The sequence below is a fragment of the Ursus americanus genome, chromosome 7 (assembly GCF_024610735.1).
Source record: "Ursus americanus isolate L20-20 chromosome 7, mUrsAme1.1.p, whole genome shotgun sequence".
Taxonomy (NCBI): domain Eukaryota; kingdom Metazoa; phylum Chordata; class Mammalia; order Carnivora; family Ursidae; genus Ursus; species Ursus americanus.
The window spans coordinates 29,991,372-30,013,450 of record NC_142133.1 but is presented as its reverse complement, the minus strand read 5'-3'; the positions used below and the strand labels follow the sequence as shown (position 1 = coordinate 30,013,450).

The following is a 22,079-nucleotide window of genomic DNA, read 5'->3' as shown; positions in this document are numbered from 1 at the left end:
CAACATTTACTGTTTTTTGTTATTGTTTTTGTTTTTTGATTGTTTTAGATGTCTCTGTGCCAAGAATCAGCCTAAAGTATAAACTTAATGTCTTCTCAGTTCTTTTCTGAGCTTTTTCTCTGGGTATGCAGTATCACTTCCTAATTTTACTACAAATGCAGTAGCTTTTAAGTGTCCTAGTCTTTAATGGCTGATTCTCAAAAGAGGAGAAAGCAAAAGGTGAAGAGGGGGAAAGAGGGCCCTTGAAATCCTGTGAAATTCATTTCAGCCAAAGGAGAAAGGGCTTGTACCAATGGGAGGAGATGCAGCAAAGGTGGCTCCCCCACTTCTTTGCACCTCTCTGATCAGAAGCATCAATTAACAATCAGAACACAGTTCCCCAATATTTGGAGGACAGAGTCCTTTTCCCCATCCTAGCTCCCACAGTTGTGAAAGTTGCTCCAGGCACACATGCACGGACGCCTGCCATATGGCTGGGGGTAGGGAATGAGTAACTCCTACTGAGGTAAGAGCTGAAATTGACCAAAATTAGTCTCTATTTACAATCCAAGTCTTCCCCTGGAAGTTACAAGCCTTCAATAGATTCCAGAGTTCCAAAATAGTTATTATCAGGCAGATTCTGACTGGGCGATTGTTGTCTAGGTGGGAGACCAATGCCTGGTGCTTCCTTTACACCATTTTCCCAGAGTCCTCCCTGTTGTGTTTTTATTTTTTTATTTATTTTTATTTATTTTTTTTTAAGATTTTATTTATTTATTTGACAGAGAGACAGCCAGCTAGAGAGGGAACACAAGCAGGGGAGTGGGAGAGGAAGAAGCAGGCTCATAGCGGAGGAGCCTGATGTGGGGCTCGATCCCATAACGCTGGGATCACACCCTGAGCCGAAGGCAGACGCTTAACCGCTGTGCCACCCAGGCGCCCCTCCCTGTTGTGTTTTTAAATCATGTTAGCCAAACATTTGTCTCTTCCTAAGCTACCAAGGAGTTGAAACATATTTTGTATCTTACTGAATGCCTTTTGGGGCTCTTCAGATAGGATTATATGTAAGTCTTCTCCCTTTGTAAGGATAGTTACTGTTGTTGACAGATTCCTAATAATAAACCATCCTTACATTACGAGAATGTACTACTCTGACCATGACTATTGAAGTGAATGTAAACAGTAAAACTTGACCCCAAATTGCATACTACAGTAAGTTGCTTATTTCAAAATAATGGCATTACTATTTTGCAGATGTACATGAGTTCCAACTTGATTTCTGTTATGTTCTGAGCAGTAATCACTTGAAATCATTCTTACAATGACATTTGAAACCTTGGGCTTATTCCTAGAATCCAAAAGAGAAAAATCTTGATGATAAAGAGATAGAATCCTTAAATATACTCAATCCAAAAGAATGGCAGAAAGAAGAAAAAAAAAGAATGAGACAATTGGAAAACAAATAGTAATGTGGAAGATTTAAAACCAAAACATATCAATAATCGCACTGTATGTAAATGGTCTAAACACTCCAATTACGAAAATAGAAACAGCACCACACAGAACAGATACCACCGGAAATCAGGACAGACTTTATACAATCACAATGAATGTAGATGAAAAGGCAAAGAGATTAAGGCAATTAGAAGTATGTATTAGATATAGAAGACATAATTCAACATTAGGATAATGGGAAGAAAAGATGTAGTCAAATATATAATACAAAAAAAAGTCCCTGAAATGAGAAAAGAAAATCAAGCAGTTCAAACCAAGAATATTATACTTAGGTGACATTTCAGGCAAATACATCAAACATTGAAGTCCTCAGACAATATAACATCTCTGAGCCTTTCATTGAAAAAATGCCTAATAATGAGTGTAAGTAAAAGTCTCCTCAAAAATGGAGAATCTTATGGGAAAAAAAGAAGCATGGTGGTAAGCAATCCATTTGTGAGTCAATTAATACTAAACAACTTAGAAATTATGATCAGAAAAGTGTTATCTTAGATAATATAGAAGTAACATAACTATTAAGAATTGGAAGTTGCAGGAAGGGGAGATGGAGAAAACATCAGTCATTATCTTTCAGAACAGAGTCAGTACATCCTGCTTAAAAGGAATATAAATTTTTTTAAAAACCTGAAATATTTTTCATAATCTCTTAACTTTGAAGGGATCTTTTAGGAAATAGCCTGTGATTAAGAAGTAAATATTTGAGGGACACCTGGGTGGCTCAGTCAGTTAAGCATCTGCCTTCGGCTCAGGTCATCATCTCCAGGGCCTGGGGTAGAGCCAGCATCAGGCTCCCTGCTCAGCAGGGAGTCTGCTTGTCCTTCTCCCTTTGCCCCTCCCTGCCCTGTTCACACTCTCTCCCTCAAATAAATAAATAAAATCTTAAAAAAAAAAAGAAAGAAAGAAAAAAGAAATATTTGAGTGGTGCCTGGGTGGCTGTCGGTTGAGTGTCCTTGGTCTCAGTTCAGGTCACGATCTCATGATTGGTTGTGGGATCTGCCCCAAATCAGGCTCCACAGTCAGCACAGAGTCTGCTTGAGATTCTTTCCCTCTCCTTGTCCCTTCCCCGCTGCTCCTGCCCTTCTCTCTCTCTCTCTCCAAAATAAATAAGTAAATAAAATCTTAGGAAAAAGAGAAATATTTGAAGCTTAATCCTACAAAACTGCCTTTCTTTTTTTTCTTTAAAGCAAAATTAAATTTATTCTCTTTATGAACAAATAGGATGTGTAACAAGCCCTTTTACATAAAAGAATTTCTTAGTATCCCTCCATTTGTTTTATATACCTATACAAAGATGTTTGGGATGATGTATGCCTAATGTGAACAATGGGAATTTCTAGGTATTTATTGCAACATGGGAGTGACTTATACTTTGATCTTTGCCCTTTTGCATTGTTTGAATTCTTTTTTATGAATACATATCCGTTTTATAAAAACAAAGGTGATTATTTTGTGCATATCAGAAGACATCTAATGAAATAAGCATAAGTATATACAGTTGAACTTTCAACAACATAAGGTCCACTTATACATGGATTTTCTTCAATACAGTACAGAACTAAAAATGTATTTTTCTCTTTCTTATTTTCTAATATTTTTTCTCTAGCTTACTTAGTTGTGAGAATACAGTATATAATACATATAACATACAAATATGTGTTAATTGATAGTTTGTTATCAGTAAGGCTTCTAGTCAATAATAGGTTATTAGTAGTTAAGTTTTGGGGAGTCTAAATTTATACATGAATTTTCAACTACGTAGGGGGTCAGGCCCCCAACCCATACACTGTTCAAGTGTCAGCTGTATCAATCTAGATTAGTAAACAGTGATAATTATGTTTTTCTTTATATTCATCTATATATTTTTTTCATTTCTTATTTTTAAAGTTTCTGGTCATAAATGAAGAACAGTACTAAAATTGTACCCCAGGGGCGCCTGGGTTGCACAGCGGTTAAGCGTCTGCCTTCGGCTCAGGGCGTGATCCCGGCGTTATGGGATCGAGCCCCACATCAGGCTCCTCCGCTATGAGCCTGCTTCTTCCTCTCCCACTCCCCCTGATTGTGTTCCCTCTCTCGCTGGCTGTCTCTATCTCTGTCAAATAAATAAATAAAATCTTAAAAAAATAAATAAATAAAATTGTACCCCAAATCATGATCTTTAGAGGGTTTTATGTTACAGGAAAACTGAAGCAGAAAGTATCCTTAAGAATAGCCTAGTGTGTAAATAAAACATTCAGGCAAGCACAGTGGTTAAGAAAGTTTATTTCATTTGTGGAAACAAAATTTTTGTATTAACATCAAGTAAACTAATCTCTGAAAGGGCCAGCTCATTTTTCAAATCTCTGCTCACCTCAGAGATTTCAGCCTCTCCTAGACTTCACTAGAGAAGCACAGCTATGCAGACCAGGGTTATTAGCATAATTCATTTTCCTGACAGTACTGGGTCCTATTCATAGTCATGAGACTGCAATATTAATAAATACATCACTGATGACCAAGATAAGAATAACACACTTTCTTTAGAACAGTGTTTTTCTATTTTCAGGCACCCTCTCTTTTACCTCTCTCTCCCTTTCCCTCACCCCGCCCAAAACTGCCAGAAAAATTGGATTCTGTTGATCTTACCTGTGTATGCATGTGACCTTACCTCATTAAAAAGGAAAAAAAAATAGAACCTTCCTCTTCCACTCCAAATTTTCAAGTAAATTTGCCTCCCCTAGAGATGCTATGAATCTTGGAGCTTTGCTGCTTCATCCCATCTCTCTTTGACAAGTACAGCTTTAACCTTTGTCGGTGTTGTCCTCACTGTTATTCTTTATTCCCACTCCCCTCATTCGTATTGTCTGCAAAAGAATGAAAGATTAGGCTGGTGCTTGGGCAGGTTATGTGCTACCAGCATAGAACTAAGTAGGAGTTTTCTACCCTGCATGGTGATACAGGTGCTTGGTATACTGTGAACTACACTCAGGTGGTTTTAGTTTCAAACCACTTCTTTATTTTTGCTTCTGTGGAATCTTCTCCAGATATTTCTTTAGTTTTTGAAAAAAACATTCATTCACTCAACAAGTATTTATTTACTGTGTGTCCTCCACTATGCCAAAAGTGCAGAATAGAGCTCAAAGCTCTATCTTATTGTATCTGCTGAGGCAGCAGCCCCATGCTTAGTATAATTTATAGTCAGTGGTCAGTGATCAGTTTCAGGATATTCAAGCTTATACATTTATTACTTCACTAGTTATTTAGCCCACAATATTACATTATAAGTCTTAAGTACTTTATATGATCCACTATGCAAATCTTTGTGACTCTTCTTGTCCTTCTCCATCTTATCACTTTTATATAATTTATATCCTTTTCAGTGACTTAACTGTAGTTATTCTTCAAGAACTTTAATCTTTTCTGACTCCATGTCTACGTGATTAAGGTCACTGTGAATTCTGACCTGGTCTCTCTCAGTGCTAGACTAGACATATTCCCTTCCTTTCTTCCATCTTGTCCTGCCATGAAAACTCTCTGTTGAGATCTGAAGGAGAGATGGAAGACAGACATTTAAATGATTTCTAAGTTCCTGTTCCCGTAGTTAAAATTGTTGTGATATCACATCTGGACAATTGACATTTATCATTAGAATGTAGTTCATTCTTAGAGCTGTGACGTTGGATTCCTTGAGCTGACTGTGTGTGTAGTCATCCCGACAGTTTGTTCAGTAAAACATGGCTTTCCTATTAAGTTTAAATGATCACTACAGTGAAAGACCTACAGCTGGAATGGAAGAAAAGCTGCAGAGAATTACTGAAATAAAGGATGGGATTTGGCAGACTGGGGCTGGAGCAAAAGAAGTGTGAAACAACAGGTGCTGTGGGTTATCGGCATTTTTAATTAACATCTGTTTTTAGCCTGAAGCACTTTGCTGAGAATGCTTCACCAGTGCCTGTATTCAGAGATAAACACAGACTATTGAGAAGCAGCTGAGTAGTAAGTAAGAGGTTAGTGAAACATAAAGGTTTTCCTTGAGAGGTAATAACACTGGGGGTTACTCACTGGATATAGACGTCTAAGGGAAACCCGTATTCAAATGGTATGTTTTTATATCATTTATTTTGATACTTAATATGTAAGTAAAGTCACAGTAAAGGTATGAAAAGCCACAATCCATAATAATAAAAGTGTTTTCATCTGCTTATAACTGGGCTTGGAACTTGGAAGTAGTTCTGAGGGGATTTTTGCTTTTTCTGCATTGTTTGAATTTTGAAAAGGAGACAATATTTATGTATTATATTCATAATTATAATAAAGAATAAAAACAAAAATAATCTATGGTGTAAGGTATTGTGGCAATTAAAGAATTTTTCATGTTGGGGAAAAAATGAAAAGAATTTAGAAAATGAAAACAAAGTCAATAGGGGTTTGGGCAAGGGAATAAAAGTGGTTTTCTTTTTTCTTTTTAAGTAGTTTTTCTTGATTAGCTTTTGTTAGATATAAAAATGTTCACTAATGTCATCTAACATTGAGACCCTAACCATAAATAAAACCAAGTAACACTAAGACACAGGCTTCCATTATTTTGCCTTTAGTCTAATACAAAGCTCAGGTTTGGTTTGTTTTGCATTGTTTGCAGAAAGAAAAATTTCTTAGAAATTTTTTAATGGATACTACGTTTTTACATATATCCTATATTAATTCGGCTTTCCTAAGAAATGTTATTCCATTAAGCACAATTCTAAAAATCATGGAATTTCCTTATCAAGGGCATTTTGGTTATTTCCAGGTTGGAGCTATTACAAATAAAGGTTCCATGAACATTCATGTACAGGTTTTTGCGTAGATGTGAATTTCCATTCTGCTGTGATAAATGCCCACGGCTGTGTTTGCAAAGTCATATGCAAAGTTGCATGTGTTTTATAGGAAGCTGCCATACTGTTTTCAGAGTGGCTGTATCATTTTGCCTTCTTATCAGCAGTATATGAAATATCTAGTTTCTCCTCATCCTTGCCAACATTGTCACTGTTTTTCACTTTAGCTGTTATAATATGTGGTGATACTTTTTGTAGTTTTCATTTGCATTTTCCTGATGGCTAATGATGTTGAGGATCTTTTTGTGTGTTAATTTTCTGTCTGTATATGCTCTGGTGAAATATCTCTTCATGTCCTTTGCTATTTTCTAATTGGACTTTTTGAAAATATACTTTTTACAAGTTTATGGATATTCTTTGGAAATGCAAGTTTGTATTTTGTAAACATGAGGGAAATATTGTAAGACTATTTGATGACATTGTGGATGTTTAAATGTAGAGCTAGAGCCAGAATGATGTGGTTGGATTATGCTAAGATTCAAACATTGGGGGTATGGTATTGAGATATGAAGATAAAAAGGGAGGGAGAAGGAGAGAAAAGAAGGTAAGGGAAAGGAAGGAGGGAAGATTGAAAAAAAAAGGAAGGAAGGAAGGGAGAAGGAAATAGAGAAAGAATATAGTGGAAGGAAGGAAGAGATAGGGATAAAGATAATAGGAAGAATGAAAAAAGGGGATAAGAGATATAGTGATACCGAGGAGGAAGATGAAATACTCAAAGCTAAGTACATCCTAGCAACAAGGGCTTTTTTCAGGGGCTAGAAGGTATTGCTGGACTAATAAGAAGTAGAGACTGAGGTAGACCATTAGAGAAGTTGGGGGATGAGTGTCATGAGTTGTAACCTGCAAGGAAAAGAATTCGACTTCCTTTAATTGTATCTAAGCTGTTGGTGGTAGAGTTAAAAGAGAATTGGAATCAAGGGATATGATTCTTCATCCCAGTTTTACCAAAGACTAAAAGATCTTTGATAAGCTCTTTATCTGTAAAATGGAAATCAAACTCTTGGGAGTGTTGTAGCCATTAAAACAATTACTAGAAAACACTTTTACATCTGTAAGTTATTCTACAAATAAAATTGTGATAGCTAATTTTAAAAAAACTTTGGGAAATAGGAGCAGGACTGGAAATGTTAAATGAATGCAAAAATAACCATGATTTTGAAAAAAAGAAGTACTTTACTAGTTTGCATTAAAAGGAGCTAGTTCATTACTAGTTTTTCATAGTGTAACCATCATTAGATGCCAACTAGCTTGTAGCAGGGGTCAGTAAATTCACGTCCAGTTCACCTTATTTGTAAGGAATGAACACAAGCTTCCAATGCATAGAGCTAACACCCTCCAGCTTGGAGAATGTGTCGTCCCTGTATTTGTGTCTCTGGTCTTACTGGAGGTCAGGAAAAAGGTCTGGCATACAGAGGTTGTCTTTGTCCTTTTGGGCTACACTAACAAGATACCACAGACTGGATGGCTTATAAATAATTTATTTTCCACAGTTTTGGAGATTGGGAAGTCCAAGATCAAGGGTACCAGCATGGTCACATTTGGGTGAGGGCCCTCTTCTGGTTTCATAGTCAGCACCTTTCACTGTGTCCTTACAAGGTGGAAGGGTTGAGGGAGCTCTCTCAAGCCTCTTTTTTTAAGAGCATTAATCTCATTCATAAGGGTCTGCCCTCATGACCTAATCACACTCCAGAGGCCCCACTTAATAGTCCAGATGCCATCATGTTGTGAATTAGGTTTTCAATGTAGAAATTTTGGGGAGGCACATGATGTGATGAACACTGGGTCTTATATGCAACTAATGAATCATCGAACACTATGCCAAAAACTAATGTACTATATATTGGCTGATTGAATTTAAATTAAAAAAAAAAAACTTAGTGGATAGCTCTAAAAAATTTAAAAATTAAAAAAAAAAAAGGAATTTTGGGGGGACATAAGCATTCAGACCATAGTAGAGGTCATGTACTCAACTATAGGAGACGCTGGTTCCAGTCTCCGCTTTGCTTTTGAACCCAGATTAAATCAGAACAACCAGTGCCTATAAATTTTTAACATATTTATTAATCACAAATTTTCATTCCTATACTCAACATACAGGCATACAGACCTACTTATTCATCAGGAGAAACTTGAAGCAAACTCAAAGTGTCCAGGAAGTGACACTGAGAAACATTTCTCAACACTTAGATATATCTCCCTCTCTCAGCATGTTTTACAGGGCCACTGTTTAACTGGTATCTCATCAACTCAGCTATTATGAAAAATCTTGATGTCCTTAGGACCAGAATATGTTGTCATATTTGTTCTCAGAAATCCTGACTGAACATTTCTCTCCAGAGGAGTATTCTTTGTTAAGTAGTACTGTTATTCTCCTTTGTCAGGTCCTATCTTTCACTTATGTTCTTATTTTAAAAATATGCTTGCTGCCATTAATTAGGAGGTTTGTATTTTTATTTTATATTGATTTGCTAGCATAGAATTATTCTTCAACCTAGTAGGGTTTTTTTTTTTTACATATTATAATGTCATACTGCAACATACTGTTATCATCAGTATCATATGACAGCAATGAATGACTTCTACCATTATGTTTATGGTGATAGAATCAATTTATTTCCAGCTTACTCATCATAGCTTACAGAAGAAGGTCTCAGATTAATATCTTTAATAAATATGATAACACCACCAATTTGACTAATTGCTACACACCATCTCAGTAATCTCAACAGCTGTTATAAACAGTGCCTCTACTAAGTATTGAGGAGGATGCACTAGTTTGGAATGCTCCCTTAGGTCTTAATTTAGAGCTCTAGTATAGCACTTACGGAATGAGGTTTTAGTCAGTTGTGGAGGTTGTGCTCAATAATTTTTGAAAAGCCCAAGCGCTAGAGTCAGGTTTGAATCCCAGCTTCATAATTTACTGGATTCATAAGCTCTTATTTCCATTTTACAGATGAGGAATTTACCAACCTTTAACATCATTGTTAAGATTATAAATAATAAATAAGAAGTAACTAGCATATATTAAGTACTTAATAAGTGTGATAGCTACTATCATTGTGGTTATGGCTATTTCTCCTACCAGACTGTGAGTTGCTTAAGGTCAAGAACTAACGTCATTGGTTTTTCTAATCCTTTGAGTTCTAACACAGGAACTTGGGCATTACAGGTATTTTGTAAGCACCCTATAAAAGTAAATGTACTTATAGGTGACAGTGTAGCTTATGATGATTTTTGAATGATATTAATCTAAAAGCTTGTAGAGTTCAAAATGATAGAATTCTGGGTCCCTAACATGCTGTAGAAGCCAAAGAGGGAGATGGCTCATCTCTTTGTAGAGCCAAACATGGAAGCTATTTGGTCATTCCTTTTTAATGAATGCAACATGGCATTTCTGATCTTGAACTCAGAAAGCCAAGAACCAGATACCTGATCTAAAGAAGGACCTATAAGCTTACAGCATTTAGTTCATTCTTTTCTAGTTATATTAGAGCAGTGCTATGGAAGAGGGTGCAACTTTGGAGCTAGATTGCTATACAGGTAGCAAGAGGTTGAATAAGTTTAAAGTTGCCGGATTTATTTAGCAAATAAAAATAAAGAATGCCCAGTTACATGTGAATTTCAGGTAATAAAGAATTGTCTAGTATAAGTAAGTTCCAAATATCGTATGGGATATAAACACTACAGAATCATTTGGGGTACCTGGGTGGCTCGGTTGGTTAAGCGTCTTCTTTCAGCTCAGGTCATGAGCCCAGGGTCCTAGGATCAAGCCCCACATCAGGCTCCCTGCTCAGTAGGGAGTCTGCTTGTCCCTCTTCCTCTGTCCCTACCCCTGCTCCTTCTCTCTCTTTGTCTCTCTCTCTCTCAAATAAATAGATAAATAAATAAAATCTTTTAAAATTTTTTAAAAATAAAGAATTATTCATTATCTGAAAGTCAAATTTAACTGGGTATTCTGTATTTTGTATGGCAACTTTTACTTAACCTCTCTGTGCTTGAGTTTTCTCTTCGTTAAATGGAAGATAATAATAGTACCAATCTGATAGGGTTGTTATGAAGATTACATGAGTTAATACATAGCAAGTACTTAGAATAGTAACTTGTATAGAGAAGATCTCAATAAATGATACTTTGCTGTTGTTGATGGGGTTATAATATTTTTTGAAGATATTATTTCTGAGATCTTCTGCTGTCAGCTGTGATAGTTAACTAGTAACAGACTGACCTATCACCAGAGACCTCTATTAAACCGGACAAATGCACTAAAATTTGTTTTAGAGATTAAGTGATTGACAATGCAGGAGTCTGATCCCTGAGAGTGAAAAACAAATGAGGTCAATCTTATGATCTCCCAGTTTTCCGATGGAGGGCACTTTCTAAACCAGAGAGCAAGGAGGGGGGAACCCAAGCAGAACATGGCAGTTTGTCAGTTTGATCAGAGTTCAGAGGAGATGAAGACAGGAAGATGAGACAACTGGAATTTGTGGTTTTGTGACATGGAGAAGCAGGTGCTGCGCAGAGAAGGAGCTCCAGAAATCTGCATAAGGGTCAACTTAGGGGAACCCTAAACTGTGCATGGATAGAGTGAGACTCCACGAGGCTTGGCAAAAGACGATGACAAGACAGGTCCATGTCTCCCAGGAATGGCCCTGCCTGAGAATCCCTGCTTCATCATTCATTGGCTGGGTACAGCTTGGGGGAATGCAGCCTCAGTGTAGGTGCAGTGATGAATTTCAGATCACAATAGCTGAAGCTGTTGATCTATTTTGTTTCCTGAAGTCAGAGATCTCAGAGGTGCATTCTCATGAATACCAATGTACAGATCTATTTTTCCACATAGGTTCAGAGAACAGCTACTCTGTGGAAACTGATTGGAGACAGGGAAGTTAGTAAGATTAAACTATATCCATTGTCACTGCATTTCATCTCATGGCTACAAATAGTATTCATCCTCTCCCTCACCACTATCCACTTTCTTTCTTTTTGGACTATTTGCCATCGCCAGGCATTTCCACTGCATTGAGTATTGGCCATTGTGGGTTGTTGTTTTTTTTCCCGCAGGCTTTTAAAAGCCATTCCACTAGCAATTTATTCCAGCCCCCTGGAGTCCTTGATAGGATGTTAAATTCCATGTCTTGAAAGAGTGCCCCCACATTAATGAATTCTTATGTATCCTATCTTCCATTCCAAGTCCCCTTTTCTTACTGACACATGCTGGCTAAATCTTGCAATTCTTTAGTGTGTGGTCTCCTAGTTTATCATATCTAGCATGTTTCCAACTGGATTGTGCTGAGGTTTAACCCCAGTTATCAGGCTGGCAGCCAGGAGAGGGGTAGGGGCATTTCCTGAGGGGACGGAATATTTGTTGGATTGTGGGGAGAGGTTTCTACAGAATCTTCTACCACAGTGGAAATGCTAGCTCAGATTCAGGGGGTCTGTACTGTCAACACTATCAAAGGCATATATCCAGATGTACCTATCCCAGATATCAAGATCCCAGGTATTTTTAAACAGGGCATTGACTAGCAAAGTAGACTTGCCTGCCTTGGTGGTACATCCAAATGTCTCTAAAAATCTGTGACTCTAACAGTTAGGTCTCTCCCCTGTCAACTGTGTCTGCTTTTCAAATGCAGAAGATAAGGACCTCTGTAAGCTACCAGAGTGGCTCTCTGGCTAGTAATTGTTTGAAAATAATACTCAGAAAAAAGAAAGAAATGAAAAGAAAAGAGCACTCAGTCTCTCATTATGCTTCCTTAGGGCATAAATATAACTTAGTAGTAATCAGCCTATTCCAGTGTCTACTTAGTAAGTATTGCCCATCCACAGCCTCCATCACCCACCAAAGTACACCACAGAACAGTTCTAAAGAAAGTTCTAAGGCTATCAGAAGTCGTCAAGCCAGTGTTGCCCATCTGAAGAATCCCATGTCACCCAGGAATGGGACTGCCTTAGTATCTCAACTGCAGTCACTGCCCAGGAGCAGCTTGTGGAAAGTGTAGCCTTAACAGGAAAACACAATGATACATTTCAAAATGCAGCAGCTGGGGCTGTCAGTCAGTTATACTCCCTGCAGTAGGAGATCTGAGAGAGATATTCTCATGAATGCCACATTGAGGTCTATAAATAGAAGTGGGAGAGATGACATGAAAACAGCAGAGTAGGGAGCTCCAAGAATCAGTCCTTCCACTGAAGCAATCATTAAGCAAACAAAACTGACAGAATTAACTTTAACTCTAGAATCTAATTTAAAAACTTATAACAATCAGGAAAGTGCTTAATAAAGACAGAGGATGTTAAATATTGGTAAGAAGGCAGTACTGCATTTTTGTTTACCTGTCTACCATCTCCAGTATGGCATTCCCCAGTATGACAGTGGCCATGAAGACAATGGTCAGCATTTCTTTTGTTACCTAGCTGGTGCCAGAGGGCCATGATGGACCTTGTTCTAAAAAACTGTGGTTATGCGTTTTGCATTTTGACCAGTCTTGTGGTTTCCAGAGGGACCAGTGCGGAGGCTTGGTTTTGTTTTGCCTCCAACAGGCTGTAACAGCATCTCTGGCAAAAGCATTCACATATGTCAAAAGCATTTAAAGACATATAATATGCATAGCTGTCTCAGGCAAGAGATGGAGAATGGTGAAAGCAGCAGTTGGACCAACAGATCTCAGGAGGAGAAGACTGAGGAGAAGATATTTGGGGAATAAGGTCCTTGAAGGGCTACCACATATACCAGGGAATCACAGGTGCAACACACATGCCTAAAACTGGATGCATGCTCAAAAAGACCTGAAACTCTGGACCTGAACCTCATAAGACCTGAATCTTATAAACCTCTGGAAAACCTTGGGTTCTGCATAAACAAGCAGGGAAGGATAAGACAGAATTGTATGTAAGTAACTTGGCTAAGCAATGAAGGAGTGTCCTAACACCAAACTAGTCTACAAAGACTGGGAGAGTTGTTTGTTTGTTGCTTTAGGATTTAAAAAAAGACCTATCAGGTCATCTGTCAGGAGTTTTAAAAATATCTGGCTGATTGCTGAGATAATGAAACAGAGATGTTGGTGATCACACATGACAAAGAATATAGGCCTTGCAAAAACAGTTTGGGAATGTCAGTAAACAAAAGGATGAGTGCTCAACAGCACAGCACAACCTGGAGAGGGGAAGAATCTGATTTCCAGAGTTACCACATTATGATATTCAAAATGTCTAATTTCAAAAATATATATATTGAAAGGCAATATATACAAAAAAGCAAGCAAGTATGGCCCATTCACAAGAAAAAAAATAAAGTCAACAGCATCCCAGGGGAAGCCCAAGCGTGGGGCTTATTAGACAAAGACTTTATATCAACTATGAGCTTAAATGAGCTCAAAGAGCTAAAGGAAACCATAGACAATGAACCAAAAGGATGATGTCTTACCAGACAGAGAATACAATAAAGAGACCAAAATTACAGAAAGGAATCAAATAGAAAAATTTAAGCTGTAAAATATAATAGCTGAAATGAAAAATTCACTAGATTGGCTCAACAGATTTGAGCAGGCAGAAGAATCTGAATGTTAAAATAGGACAGTTATCAAGTTAGAGGAGCAGATAGAAAAAAAGAATTAAGAAAAATGAATAGAACCTGAGCAACTTGTGGGATGCCATCAAGTATATGCATTATGGGAGTCTTAAAAGAAAATTCTGAATAGCAGCATGAATCTACATATCGAAGAAACATGATGAAATTCAGTGCAACAAGATCCACATCAAAACACATTATAATCAAAATTCAAAAACCAAAAAGAGAATCTTGAAAGTGGAAAGCAGAAAGTAATTTATCTTGTAGACAGGATCCTCAGTAAGACTAACAGCTTATTTCTCATTAGAAACCATGGAAGTCAGAAAGTGGTGGGATGACATTTAAAATGTACAAAGAAAACCATAAACCAAGAATTCTATACTTGATCTTAGAAGAAAAGCTCTCAACTCATGATGCTAGTTGTGGGTTTTTCATATGTTTCTCTAACATCAGGAACAAGATAAGGATGTCCACTCTCACCACAGTTTTTAACATAGTACTCGAAGTCCTAGCCATGCAGTTAGACAAGAAAACGAAATAAAAGGCATCCAAATGGGTAAAGAAGTAAAACTTCCAATGTTTGCAGACAACATGATATCAAATATAGAAAACCCTAAAGACCACCAAATAAGTGCCAGAACTGATAAATGAATTCAGTAAATTTACATGATACAAAATTAATACACAAAAATCTGTTGCATTTCTGTACACTAATTATGAAGTAACAGAAGGAGAACTTAAGAAAACAATCCCATTTACATTTGCACCAAAAAGAATAAAATACCTAGAAATAAACAACCAACAAAGTGAAAGACCTATACTCTGAAAACTATAAAACACTGATGAAAGAAATTAAAGATGACACAAACAAATGGAAAGCTATTTTACACTCATGGAGTAGAAGAAACAATATTGTGAAAATGTGCATATTACCCGAAGCATTCTACACATTTGATGCAATCCTTATCAAAATTCCAATGGCACTGTTCATAGAACTAAAACAAATGATCCTTACATTTGTATGGAACCAAAGAACCTGAGTAACCAAAGCAATTTTGAGAAAGAAAAACTGGAGGTATCACAGTCCCAGATTTTAGGTATACTACAAAGCTGTAGTAATCAAAAGAGTATGGTACTGGTACAAAAATAGGCGCATAGATCCATGGAACAGAATAGACAGACCAGAAATAAACCTATACTTCTATGGTCAATTAATCTACAACAAAGAAGACCAAGAATATACAATGGGGAAAAGACAGTCTCTTCAACAAATGGTGCTGGGAAATCTGGACAGCTATATGCAGCGGAATGAAACTGGACCCCTTTCTTACACCATACACAAAATAAACTCAAAGTGGATTAAAGACCTAAATGTGAGGGGCGCCTGGGTCACACAGCAGTTAAGCGTCTGCCTTTGGCTCAGGGTGTGATCCCGGCATTATGGGATCGAGCCCCACATCAGGCTCCTCCGCTATGAGCCTGCTTCTTCCTCTCCCACTCCCCCTGCTTGTGTTCCCTCTCTCGCTGGCTGTCTCTATCTCTGTCGAATAAATAAATAAAATCTAAAAAAAAAAAAAAAAAGACCTAAATGTGAGACCTGAATCCATAAAACTCCTAGAAGTGAACACAGATAGTAAAAATCGTCAACATAGGCTGGAGAAACAATATTGTACATATGTACATATGTCTCCTCAGGCAAGGGAAACAAAAGTTAAACTATTGGGACTACACCAAAATAAAAAACTTTTGCACAGCAAAGGAGAACATCAACAGAACAAAAGGGCAGCCTAGTGAATGAGAGTTAATATTTGCAAATGATATATCTGATAAGAGATTAATATCCCAAATATATATACACACACACACACACACATAATGGAATATTACTCAGCCATAAAAAAGAATGTGATCTTTCCATTTGTTACAATGTAGATGTACCTAGAGGATATAATGCTAAGTGAAATAAGTCAGAGAAAGACAAATGCCATATGATTTCACTCATATAGGAATTAAAGAAATAAGACAAATGAACAAAGAAAAAAGACAGAAAATACAGAGAACACACTGGTGGTTGCCAGAGGGCAGGTGGTTGGGGGGATTTGGTGAAAGAGATAAAATTAAGAGTACACTTTTCATGATGAGCATTGAGTAATATACGGAATTGTGGAATCATTTTATTATAAACCTGAAACTAATACAACACCGTATGTTAATAATACTTCAATATATATGTTGAAAAGAATTTTTAGATATACCTATAAAAGAATTCTATACCTGGCAAAGTCTTACACACTAAAAACAGAAAAACATTGCTAAAATCAATTAAAGAAGACTTTAAATGTGGACCTCCTGTGTACATGGATTAGAAAACTTACTCTTGTTAAGATGGCAGCACTACCCAAAGCAGTCTACAGATTCAATGCAACCCCTACCAAAATTCCAATGGCTTTTTTTTCAGAAATAGAAAAAGGCAGTTTACAAATTTATATGAAATTGCAAAGGGCCCCAAACAGCCCAAACCATCTTGAAAAAGAAGAAAGAAAACACATGCTTCCTGATTTCAAAACTTACTACAAGTGTTTTTTTACTAAATTGGTAAGGTAATTCAATGGTTTTTTCCAAAAAAGATGTCACATAAACTGGACACCCAAATGGGGGAAAAATGAGTCTTGTCCTCTACCTCATGCCAACACAAATATACCTGGAATGACTCACAGCCCTCAATGTAAAAGGTGAAATTATACAACTTCTTGAGTGAGAGTGACATCATCAACATGGCAGAATAAGCGTTTTCTACCATCTTACCCCCAAGCAACACTAATTCAGACAATCACCCATGAATAAGAGTTCCTTTGTGGAAGTCTGGGAGTCAGTGGAGAAGTTCCAGCACACCACTGGAGCAAAAAGGAAAAAAAAAATCTGAGCTTAGATGCACTGAGTAGGGTAAAGGGAGCAGTTTCACTTTACCTGTGTCATCCCTTCCCCAACATGGCACAGCTCAGTGCCAAGAGCCCACAATTCTCAGCACATGATTTCTCCCATGGCTAAAAGTGAGAGCATGTGAGTATCTGCCTGACTTCCCAAGCTGTGAAGGGTGCTGCCAGAGACTCACTTCTTTCTCACCCCGTCTAGAATACTGAGGTGTGTTGCATAACTAGGTGGTGGGGAGCAGCTGGAACAACAGTAGTCATGGCTCTCAGAGGGCATCAGGGGGACACAGATCCTACTAACTGATTGACAGACTGTTATCAGGAAGCCTGTCCACAAACTCATGATGAGACCTTGCCTATGGATCCCCAAAACTGGCATCAGGTACCCCCAATGCTCCATGTGTGCCCCCACTCCCAATGGCCAGCTCTCTATACTCAACACCAGGGTGACGAGAGGAGCCTTTGCAACTGCTACTAATCACACACACAAAGCTGGCCTGACTCTGCAATATTAAGAAAAAGAACACAAACTTGAGCATTAAGGACTGCCCTAAGGAAAGCAAACAGGAGGCTCTCATCATCTGGTCTAGGGTTACAGAATAGAGAGAAGGCATACAACCTTAAGAATTCCTCCTCAGGAGGGAACAGAAGTGTGGAGCAGGTGTATCCATAGAAAGGTTCTGAGAAAAACTCACAGTCCCCACGGGGCTAATAGAAGCTATTTCATTCCTTAACCTAGTTGGTAAGACTTCAAGAAGCATGAAAAATCAAGGATCGTAATACCACCAGAGAAACACGATAATTTTCTTGTAAATATCCCCAGAGAAATGGAGGTCTGTGATTTACCCAATAAAGAATTAAATCTAAATAGTTTTTTTAAGGAAGCTTAAGGAGATACAACAAAGAAAGACGATAAGATAAGAAAAACAACACACAAACAAAATGAGAACTTTACAAAGATAGAAATCATTAAAGAAAAAAGGACCAAAAAGTTTCTGGAGGTAAAGAATACATTAGATGACATGAAACATGTAGTAGAAAGCATCAGTAGCAGACAGGATCCTAAGAAAGAATCTCTGAGGTAGAAGACAAGTCTTTTGAAATTACCCAAATGAGAACAAAATAAAAAGAATGAAAATAAGTGAGGAAAGTGCAAAAGAAGCAAAAGCAAAAATGAAATATTGGGGCTTCATCAAGATAAAAAGCTTTTGCACAGCAAAGGAAATAGTTAACAAAATGAAAAGGCAAATGTCTTATCATATAAAGGGCTAGTATCCAAAATCTATAAAGAACTTAGCAAACTTAACACCCAAAAAACAAAAAATTCGATCAAGAAATGGGCAGAAGACCTGAACAGACATTTCTCCAAAGAAGACATACAGATGGCCAACAGACACATGAAAAAGTGTTCAACATCATTCAACATCAAGTAAGTACAAATCAAAACTACAACGAGATCCGACCTCAATGATACCTGTCAGAATGGTTAAAATTAACAACTCAGGAAACAGCAGATGTTGGCAAGGATGCAGACAAAGAGGAACCCTCTCACACTGCTGGTGGGAATGCAAGCTGGTGCAGCCACTCTGGAAAACACTATGGAGGTTCCTCAACAAGTTAAAAATAGAACTACCGTATGACCCAGCAATTGCACTACTAGGTATTTATCCAAAGGATACAACCATAGTGACTTGAAGGGGCACATGCACCCCAATGTTTATAGCAGCAATGTCCATAATAGCCAAACTATGGAAAGAGCCCAGATGTCCATCAACAGATGAATGGATAAAGAAGAGGTGGTATACACACACACACACACACACACACACACACACACACACACACACACACACTGGAATATTACTCAGCTATCAAAAAGAATGAAATCTTGCCATTGACAATGATGTGGATGGACCTAGAGGATATTATGCTAAGTGAAATAAGTCAGAGAAAGACAAATACTGTATGATTTCAGTCATATGTGGAATTGAAGAAACAAAACAGATGAACATAGGGGAGGGGAAGGAAAAAGAGGAAAACAGAGAGGGAGGCAAACCATAGGAGACTCTTAACTATAGGAAACAAATTGAGGGTTGCTGGAGGGGAGGTCTGTGGGAGGATAGAGTAACTGGGTGATGGGCATTAAGGAGGGCACTTGAAGTAATGAGCAGTGGGTATTGTATGGAACTGACGAATCACTGAATTCTACCTCTGAAACTAATAATACAGTATATGTTAATTAAATTGAATTTAAATAAAAAACTTTTTAAAAAGGAGTAAAGAAAGCATATATGAACTATAAGATACCATAAGAAAAAACCTATGAAATTATTTTCCATCATAGTAGCTTGTTTTCTTTGCATTGGGTTCGTTGTTTTGTTTTGTTTTGTTTTTAAGATTTACTTATTTTAGAGAGAGCACACAAGCAGGGGGAGGGGCAGAGGGAGAGAGAGAGAATCCCAAGTAGGCTCCCTGCAGGGAGTCTGACAGAGGGCTCCATCTCATGACCTGAGATCATGACCTGGGCTGAAATCAAAAGTCTTACACCTAACCAACTGAGACATCCAGGTGCCCCTGCATTTGGTAATTTTAATCATGAACTCATATTTGTTTTATTCTAATTGATGGTAATCCTGGGGCTTTCTATCAAAAATGCTTTAATCCAGGGGCGCCTGGCTGGCTCATTTGGTGGAGCATGGGACTGTAGAACTTGGGGTTGTAGAGACTACTTAAAAAAAAAAAAAAAAAAAAGCTTTAATCCAGACATGATTTTTTTTTTTTCCTATTCTTTATGTGAAAGATAGGCGCACTATATCCTGGGAATATTTTAACCCCTGGCTTAATCAGAAGTCTTGGGCTTAGAACCTTCACCTTGAGACTTGTTCAGAGCTCGGTCTCTTGAATGCAATGGCCCTTAGAGTAGTTCTGCCTCTCCCTACATCCCAGTATTTGCTCTCTGTTCAGGGATCTTTGCTCTAGTTTTAATGAAAGGATTTCATTTGGTTGCTATTTTTTGATTGAGACTATGGGACCCTTGGAGAAATTTTCTTACTTTTTTTAGAATTCTGTGATGTACTTTAATATGTGTTTTATAGGCAGTCTAGTTGGGAGCTCCCTTTGGTATTTCTGGTTGAACATGCCAGATGCCAATGCCTATTCTTTTTATATCATAGTGTCCTTCATTACCTCTCACCTGGAAAGAAGAATTCATCCTATCTTGCCCCTCTTAATATCACTCTCTCCAATTTTAATTTATCCTATATATGATTGCCAACTTGATGTATCAATGAACATGTTAGACATTTTAAATTCAAAGTACCTGGAAATAAGAGTTTCGAGCTTAGGAAAGATAGGGATCCTAGAGATTTGTGAGAGTGGGTAAGGTTAGTGGGGAGACTAGAGTAGTGAGTGTAAATAAAAGAGTATGATACTACACCACCTTCATGGAGTAGTCAGAGAAAAACAAACTAGGAAAGGAGACTAAGAAGATGAAATGCCAGAAATTGGGAAACAAAAGAATGGCATCTCCAAATGCAAGAAAAGAGAGGGTTTCAAGAAGGGGGAAATTTATGGGATCGGATGTGGCCAGAAGGGCACACAAGAGGAGAATTTATCATTCGTTTGATCATTAGAAGATGGACAATTACTACTGCCAGAAAAGTTTTGGTGTAGTGGGATCATATGCAAAATAGCAATGACTGTATGAACAAGTAGTACAACTTGCTATAATCCCCTGTCCTCTTTCTCTTTACATCCTACCTCCACTGAGTATATAATGAATCTGTAAGCTTCCTGGAACAAAAATAAACACAATTGCCATCTGATCTTCCGTAGTTGGAAAGGATTCAGGCAAATACTGAAGAGGCTAGTAAGAAGGGCAAAGGCGGAGATTATGGATAATAGTCATTAATTTTTTATTTGGACTTTACTTCTTGTAGCTATTTTATTAATAAAATGTATGTAATCTGTTAGTAATAACTAATGTTCCATATTTCTGATATGTTTTAGTTGAAATCTTTATATTTTATACTATCATATTTCACAATATGAAATAGAGAACAGAGAACAACTTGGTTACTTAACTGCTTGTTTCTGGAGTCAGAAAAACTCACAATTATATCTATGTAAATCTCAGCATTTAGACCAAAAAAGACCTTTTCTTCTAAACCTCTGTGCAAAAGTATATGATCGTGACATGCTTTGCTCTCAAGATCTTAAACATTCTGTAAGGGTAATTAATTTAAACTGTAATTTTTATATATCTTAGCATAAACTTAAACTTCACCATAAAGAATTATCAAAGTTATACTTCAGGGAAAAAGAGTATGATTGTGAAAAAAAAAGTTAACAAGTAATACTTGTTATATTTAGAAAATACTTAGAAAATACTTCAAAATATTTAGGAACCATTTATTATTGTCATTTTAGAACATTCTAGAATGTATTTTTTCCAAAACTCACAAACATGACTTATGTAATAATACATTTGACTTCTCACCTTTTACCTAAGAAACTCAAAAGTGTAATTATTTGATTTGTTAATTACTTTTATCCTGTTATATTCTCCATATCCTCATACTTCTCTCTTATAAAACACAATAAAGTTAAGAATTATGAGAGACCTATTTCCTAAGCCAGCTTTTGCTGATATTCAGCAGCACGTCCTCTGGGTTCTGCTTATCGTTAAAGTTGCATTGAAGGCCTCTATAGGCTCTTTGCCTCAGCTCCTCCTAAGTGCAGTAACATTTCACATACAGAAAATCCCAACAGGCAAATTCCCTACTGTTTGAAAATATTTTTCCCATCAGAAGAACAAAAAATAATAACACATAAATACATTAAACTAACAGCTCTCTTCTTTTATGCTTTTTTTCACAACTAACATATAACATTTCTTTTCTTCTTTATAGGTACCAGAGATTTGAAAAGGCATTTCTGTTAGCTGTTGACATTGGTGCTCGTGACCTGTTTATGGTGAGTCATTCCCAGAGATGATTTTGTGCCTTCAGTTCTAAGGCTGAGTAAGTTGTCAGCTTTTGTGACCATTAAAAAGGATTAGTGTCATTTGTGCTTTAGACACATGGTGGGAAAGCATTATTCCATCTTGGCTTGCAGCTTTGCCTTCATGAAACTGGTCAATAGCCATCTAGTCTCTTTTGACTTGTTGACATTTTCCTTGCCAGGGCCCAAAGGATATTTTATGTTTTCTAAGAATTTATAATTCTTGAACTTTTCTCT

The 22,079-nt window shown here is 37.2% G+C and overlaps 1 protein-coding gene across 8 annotated transcripts in view; it reads left to right on the top strand.

The window, feature by feature from the left end:
- WDPCP (WD repeat containing planar cell polarity effector) overlaps nt 1–22,079 on the top strand; it is a 466,454-nt gene that overhangs the window by 257,610 nt on the left and 186,765 nt on the right. For all 8 annotated transcript variants that reach the window (XM_045788084.2, XM_045788088.2, XM_045788083.2 and 5 more), the window contains one exon: nt 21,752–21,815. In XM_045788084.2, the coding sequence (XP_045644040.1) occupies nt 21,752–21,815 (64 nt within the window). The remainder of the gene's footprint in view (nt 1–21,751; nt 21,816–22,079) is intronic.